The sequence below is a fragment of the Penaeus vannamei genome, chromosome 13 (genome assembly GCF_042767895.1).
Source record: "Penaeus vannamei isolate JL-2024 chromosome 13, ASM4276789v1, whole genome shotgun sequence".
Classification (NCBI taxonomy): domain Eukaryota; kingdom Metazoa; phylum Arthropoda; class Malacostraca; order Decapoda; family Penaeidae; genus Penaeus; species Penaeus vannamei.
This window is the reverse complement of record NC_091561.1, coordinates 13,110,074-13,117,573: the sequence shown is the minus strand read 5'-3', so window position 1 is coordinate 13,117,573 and position 7,500 is coordinate 13,110,074. Positions and strand designations below refer to the sequence as shown.

The 7,500-nt window shown below is 35.2% G+C and overlaps 2 protein-coding genes across 2 annotated transcripts in view; one reads left to right on the top strand and one right to left on the bottom strand.

Annotated features, from left to right (window-relative positions):
• Spase12 (Signal peptidase complex subunit Spase12) overlaps positions 1-2,079 on the top strand; it is a 10,288-nt gene extending 8,209 nt beyond the window's left edge. The window contains exons 3-4 of the mRNA XM_027378674.2: positions 990-1,076; positions 1,557-2,079. Coding sequence (XP_027234475.1) covers positions 990-1,076; positions 1,557-1,676 — 207 coding nt within the window. The 3' untranslated portion in view covers positions 1,677-2,079. The remainder of the gene's footprint in view (positions 1-989; positions 1,077-1,556) is intronic.
• A 3,154-nt stretch (positions 2,080-5,233) lies between these two features.
• LOC113825840 (proteoglycan 4) overlaps positions 5,234-7,500 on the bottom strand; it is a 12,897-nt gene continuing 10,630 nt past the window's right edge. The window contains exon 3 of the mRNA XM_070128962.1: positions 5,234-7,500. This exon is cut by the window's right edge and continues 873 nt beyond it. Coding sequence (XP_069985063.1) covers positions 6,496-7,500 — 1,005 coding nt within the window. The 3' untranslated portion in view covers positions 5,234-6,495.

The window sequence follows — 7,500 nt, the reverse complement described above, 5'->3', positions numbered from 1 at the left end:
TATGATATTTTTGGGATTTTTGAGAAATTTTTAAAAATGGTCAATGTAGGCCTATAGACCCCCAGATCACTGCCACCACTCCGCACTATACGTAAGATTTTGAGAAACCGTTACATGCTGGCAATGTCCGCAAGACTTCGGAAGGCAGGTAGATGATAGAGGATTATGGTGTAGGAAGACTAATCTTATACCTTGTTTTGTTGATATCAAGATAGCCTTGGAAAGATGAAGAAAACGTAAAATGCCGACATCTTGGGACTCCTCCTTTAGGGGTGGGTAAAAGGATTCCGGGCACAACATATGTCCAAAATTAACATACTATGGCTCATTTTGTAGAAAAATAAGATATCTGCAACTTGTTTGAGAGTGTTTTCGCAATTTTTGCCTGTACTCCTGTAAAAGTGGTCAATGTCAGAAAATTTTAACCTTTGTTTTTTTCTTGAAAAATTCATAAAAAAATATGAAGTCAAAATCGAAAAAACGCTCTCAAACAAGTTATAGTTATAAGGTAGTTCTGTGCAAAAGTCAAATAAAATTGAATGTCTTGCCATTTTTGAAGTCGGAATCCTTTTACCCAGGTGCTGCATTTTCAACATGGTGACTCGCATTTTTTCATTGTTTGACAATAATTCAAAAACTATTTGGGTGATTTCGAAAAAAAATCGACCACAGGCAATGGGAAGGGGCCCAAATGAAGGGGTGTGAGTTTCATCAAAATCGGCAAGAAAAATCGAGAAAAAAAAAGCAGACTTAACTTTTTTTATAAATCTAAATGAACCATGTTCAAAATTATTTAGTTCCAAAGTATGCAAAATATATATATATATTTTTTTTTCAGATTAGTTTATACATATATTTATTATATTTTTTCATGATCTTGACAAACAAGAAAATTGTTTTGGTGTTCACAATCCAATGGATTTGAATATTTTATTTCAGTAATTTTGTGTGTACCCTTATTTATGAAAAATTGCCTTGTTCCCTTTCAGGCTGTCGGCTGGTTGTGGGGCTATTATGTACAAGACTTCCACATGACTGTGCTCACACTTGGTGCTGGATTCATCTTGGCTTGTTTAGTAAGTTCTGGTTATGCAGTGGGGTTTAACCTCCTTGTGGATTGGTCTAGTAAAATTACTTGCATGCCTAACAGACATTCACTTATATGGACACATTCAGGCTCATATAATGTCAATAAGGGGAAAATATATACATTTTCATGTATTTATATATTTATTCATTTATTTGATAATTACTACCTATTGTGTGAGGCAGAATATAGTAAAAAAAATTTGGGTTTCAGGAAAATATACATGAATGTGTATTTGTTGCCTTTATCCCATCCACAAGGTGTAAATTTTGGCAATTTTCTTGAGAGTATCATTGCTGTATAAACATTTCCACGTGCAGATTTTGCTTTAAGTTACCTTTTAAGTTTATGGGAATTGATAAATGTATTATGTAGTATTTACAGTCACGAGCACTTCAAATTTTCCATAAGGGGAAGGAGAACTTACAAGCATTATACATGACAGTCACTGATCTCGATATATCTTCAGGTAACTTTGCCACCGTGGCCCATCTACCGCCGATACCCCTTGAAGTGGGCCCCTGCACAAGATGCTCCCTCAGCTGCTTCCACCTCTGACGGCACCAGCTCTAAGAAGAAGAAGAAATAAGCACATAGCAATAGGGGATCTAGATGTCTTACATTCTTGGTGTTGTATTGGTAGAATTTTATTTCAAAGTGAGATTTCAGTGTCACATTTTTTGTAACTTGATCTGGTTTCATTGCATTTTTCTATTTTTGTAATGATTTAGGATAATGAGCCTCCTCTGTAGTGATTCCTTATATTTTACACTTTCAAATTTTGTTATTTTCTCTTTTGCACTGACCGAGAGCAGGGAATTGCCAACTTAAAAAAAGGTAGTCAAGTTATTTATTTTCACCTAAACATATACAAAGAGATTTAAGTTAGACTTCCATGATTTCGTACAAGTGAAAGTGGTGGTTGGATTTTCATGGTGTGTATGAATGGAAGGCTAGATTTGGAAAAGATTTCTATTAAACTTGAAAGAGATTATTTTCTTTTTATTAACCAGTTCCCCCTTTTTTTTTAATTTAAGAAATGTTGATCAGTTGATGTGACTTTTGAACATTTTCTTATCAAGATTTTCTGGTTAGGTAATTTTCTTTTTCTATGTATATAGATAGAAATATTATTCAATCACTATGCTTAAACTGAGGTGAAATGCAATGATACAATTAACTCCTTGAATGCAGATGCTTCACAACCTGCATTTGGCCCAAAATATGAGCATTAGCTTACTTGAGTGGCCACGAGCACATGAACACTTGTATGCGGCAACAAGACTCCATGTCTCTCCTTTGCAATGTTATTTTGTCTTTTACTCTATAGGCATTTTTCATTTTTTGTCATATTCCAATGTCTATGTTTGTCATTTGATTTGGTACACTCGTGGTGAGTCATTCCTGTCAATCCAGCCTTCAGCTGAAATTCTTATGACGGCAAGTTAGCGTTACCTTGGTCCTCAGCCAAATTTTCTCACGATGGCATGTTCACTTCAACTTCCCCTCAAGCCAAATTTGTTCATAACCTCATGGTCATGTCATCTGGATCGAAGGGGTTAGATGTGATATGGCAGATAATCAAGTATTCTGAATAATTCCTGAACTTGTTTGTGCCTCCCAGAAGGCTGTTTTCAATCTTATATATAATATCAGCAGATATCAAATACTCTTTTCAAAGAATCCATCATGGGACTATGTTATATTTTAGTAGCAGTAATCTTTACACATTTACCAAACCCTGTAGATGTACATTCATAAAATTTCAGGGAAGTAGAATGAATTTGAAAAGGTAGTACTTGATGTAACTATCTGGCAGGCATATACAGAGTAACCTTTGCTATAAAATAACCAGGGTTCAAGAAAGTAAAGAATTAATTTGAAGAGGTATCTTTACTTGTATGGCTACACAACTAATCATACCAGGAATGTGAAAAAATGCAAGCATCCACTGCAGACAAGCATCATAAATTAGATGAGACTGAATGCAAGTGCTTACCTTGTGATATAAGTATAGAAGGCTGATTTAGAGGCATTTTGAACCTGAGATTATTAGTACTTTTTGACCAATGTACCTTTACCTCCATTGGCAAAAGCAGTCTTTGGATACATTCTCAAGGTATTCCAACTTGAGATCTTGAAAAAGCTATACGTATGCATCTGCGTGCATATGTGTCCATGTTCATGTGTGTATATGTGTGTGCAAGTGTACATGCATAGTTGAATAATTAAAGTGGGTGGAATTTTATTACCTCCAGAAGGAAGGGACCCCCAAATGTGTCTACTTCAAAATATTTATTAAAAAAAAAAACTATTATAGTACTGTAGCTCAATTAAAATTGTTATGAATCTGAAAGTGTATAAACTTAGTCTTTTGCATTATCATTAGTAAAGTTTTGATGAAAAATAGGCTTGTGAAGAATTTCAGCTTTTAGAAGGAAATAATACTGACGAAGCACTTCTCAACAATAGCAAATACGTAACTAAAGTGAAGGATCCAAAAGGTGAAAAAGTGACTGTTAACACATGTTCCCTTTGGTAAAAAACACAAATTGCACACAGCTTGGTTACTTGATGGTGAAAGGAGGAAATGACCTGTTTTTCAATCAGGTGAAGTTACTGATGATTTGCAGTAGTAGTTCTTTCTTTACAAGTCTTAGTCACTAAAAACAAGGTGGTTTTACATTTTTCATGTTTCATTTCTTACTATTAAAAAAGTTTTCATGTTGCCTGTTTTCTTTTAAAAATATTTTATCATTGAACATGATGGTAATGCCGTATATATCTGAGAAGTATGCCACATTTATCAGGCCTTGTTATATATAATATAACTTAAAGTTCATATGAAAATTTAATTGGTTTGATGAAATGGGGAAATGATTCCATTTCTGGTAGAATTCAAATTACAGATACTATAGTTCCTTCATGTTACCATCACTGATCTATTGAGGCTTTGGGCTTAACCAGTTTTTGCAAATGTTGGTCATTAAGAGGCCTTCAGTGCATCAGTCTTATCAATATGTTTCAAGAAAATTACATGTAAAGATAATGAAAAATATATTGAAGGTATATCATTGTAGAGAGAAAAGCCATAAAGTAATAATATAATACAATTGAGCCCCAACTTTAACATTGTTTTAATTTATGATTCCATTATTTAGCAGCGAGTTTGAAATTTCCTTGATCCTAGATTAGTGCTGAATTAGTGAGGATCAATGATCACATGCCAGTGCCATTCCTTTGAGTTATCACAAATTTCTTTTACCTGTAACCAAATGTTCTTGTTAGTTACCCCAAAGTATTTTCATTCAATATTCACTCTTAGGGGGGAAAAGTAGAAGTACTGATACTTGCCAGTATTAATTTGTAGCTGGGATTGCAAATGAAATAAAGAAAAACATGTTATGATCATGTCCAAGTAATTCCAACCTTGACTACATGACAGTGGATTGTAGCATGGTACTTTTTGCACTTGGCCTCACTGGATGACTTGATAAATAGATAGCATTATCAAGTTCAATCAATCAAAGCTACTTATAACTGAAAATATTTACCCCATAGTATTGTTTTAAGGTAAATTGAATTTTCATATTTAAAACTGATTCTATCATGGACTTTGGGCTACCATTGTGGAGTAGTACAGTGCACAGCCTCCAAGTTTTTGTGTTTTATTCGTGCTTATAATGCAAGCATAGGAAAGGCATCTACTCAAGCTAACAGTCACCAACTACCATGTCCAAAGATTTTTCAAAGAAACACTGTCCTAGCCATTGAAAGAGAGTTTGTAATGTAAAACCAGATCATTTCAGGGATTCTGAGTTAGAATGAGATGAGAAGGATCGACTTGGGTGTTTTTTTTCAATATAGTTTATTTTTTTCCATTTTAAAGTTTACCTTCAGGTTTCTGCATTCTGTTAGAGTTGCTAAAATTTTCTGCTATGCATTATAATTCATTATATACCAGATAATGGTCAGGTGTTGAGAGTTTTAATTTCTGGCTTCATGATAGCTATTGTGGCTATTATTAATGTTCATTTGAAGTTATTGCCAAGTCAGTACTTGATGATTTCTTTTAGGAATTGCAGATTTAATCAAAATTGGGATTATAAAGGATACAAAGAAAAAGATGTAGGAAAAACTTTAAAGCATTTGAAGGAATTCTTTAAAATCAACATTGTACCAATAGTAAATTCTTATATTATAAAATTTATAAACATGTAGCATAAGGTATGTTGTATAAAAAATATTGTACACTTTGTTAATTAAGATGTACTTTCTGTTTATAGAAATCAACTGTTCTAGTTCTGCTATTGTCAAACCTACATATAGTCATATAATGCCATTACACATGATAAATATTGTCTTTTGGTATGATTTTTTTAGTACACATGTTATTGATTTAATTTTATTGCATTTCAAACACATTGATAAAAAACTATTTTTCTGTCATTATTCTGCCATTCAGTCAGCCAGTACAAACTTTATGGTTTTGATGTTCTCACAGAATAATTAAGGAGTAGTAACTAGTGGTAATGAAAAGTGTAAAGACACTTGCCAAAAGATACTTTAAGAAGCTAAAAAAGTAAGAAATGAACAGAATAATAGCCTGTAAAAATACTCTTTTTTTTCATCCCTTACTTTTTTGTCTTTTAAGTACCAGAGCCTTTTCTCCATTTGTTTCAGTCATTGCTTATACATTTTCCCTTAATTTTCATTCATATACATAGGACAATCATTGTAAAAGAGTGATTACATGAATTGCTGTTTTTGCATTAAGAGCTATGGTACACTGTAATAAGATTTGCGTATTTCATATACATGTAATACCCATTTCCTTTCTGTAGGTGATTTTATTGAAGATATTCATATTTTTATCTATCATTTAGGCCAGCAGACAAACATTTAGGAGTTTGATATATTATACAATGCCGAAAATTTTATATGATAGTCGTAGAGAGTGAGAGGAATCTATCGATGCCAGAATCGTCGAATTTGGTCTTTGTAATAATTACCCATCTACCTCGTCGAATGCTGCAAAAGGCTGATTTTCAATAGTTTACCCTTAACTCTACGACCGTGGTTATATAAAGATGGATTATGGTGTGATTAAAAGCGGCAACAGTAACTCAGACTTATTGTAATGGAATGTCAAATAGATAACAGGTGAAAATAGTTTGTTAGGCACGTATGTGATATAAAACAGAGCGAGTGAAGCGTGTAAATAATAAGAAATCCATCAGAGAAAATGGAGAGGAATGTTTCTTTTAGGAGGGACTATGTTAAAAGCTCTAATAACAAATTCCTTTTTATATAGAGCTTTTTATATAGGTAATAGAGGACTGGTGCATAGGAGTGGGGACAAACAAACACAAACGCAGCAGCAGCAACAACAAACACACAACGTCTAATCAAGCATATTCAGAGTAATCATAATCATCGTAATAATATTCATAGTTTTCCGGGTCGAAATTCAACCTAGAAACGAGTTCTGAATGGCTGAAGTCTCCATTTTCATAGAACTCCCTCAGGCGATCTCGCACATCCGGGTCACTGAACACATCGGGGAACGGGGGAGGTTCAAATGGTTCAGCATCCTCCTCCTCCTCCTCCTCGGTGTGGGTTGAACCTCCGGGGAAAAGAGGAGGTTCGTATGCCTCGGTGACGTCCTCTCCTGAAGGTGTGGGTGACGGAGGGATAATAGGCTTCCTCGTCGACGTAACTGTGCTTCTCGTGGTTGTGTCAGCGATTACGGTAGTGGTTGTAGGGGATGGAGGTTTAAATGTGGTTGTGGTTGTAGGAGTTGTGGTTCTGAGTGTCGTCGATGTTGTTGGATCTGAAGGTTTAAATGTTGTGGTTGTAGGAGTTGTGGTTCTGAGTGTCGTCGATGTTGTTGGATCTGAAGGTTTAAATGTTGTGGTTGTAGGAGTTGTGGTTCTGAGTGTCGTCGATGTTGTTGGATCTGAAGGTTTAAATGTGGTTGTAGGAGTTGTGGTTCTGAGTGTCGTCGATGTTAGATCTGAAGGTTTAATTGTTGTGGTGGTTGTTGGCGAAGGCTTAATTGTTGTAGAGGTCACTGGATCTAAGGGTCTGGCAGTTGTGGTGGTTGTTGGTCGGGAAGGTTTAGGTGTTGTAGAGGTTGTAGTTGTATCTGTTAGTTTGAGTGTTGTGGTTGTTGGAGGTGAAGGTTTAGGTGTTGTAGAGACTGTTGTTGGATCTATGGGTTTAGCTGTTGTGGTGGTCGTTGGAATGGTAGGTTCGATTGTTGCAGAAGGTGATGTATATGGTTCCACAGTGCTCGTTGTTGTTGGCTTGCTAGTCGTTACTGGACGCGTAGTAGAGGGCAATGCTGAGGAAGTTGTTGAAGAAAGTTCCACCGTAGGAGTTGGGGCCGTTGTTGTTGGCCTCCTGGTCGT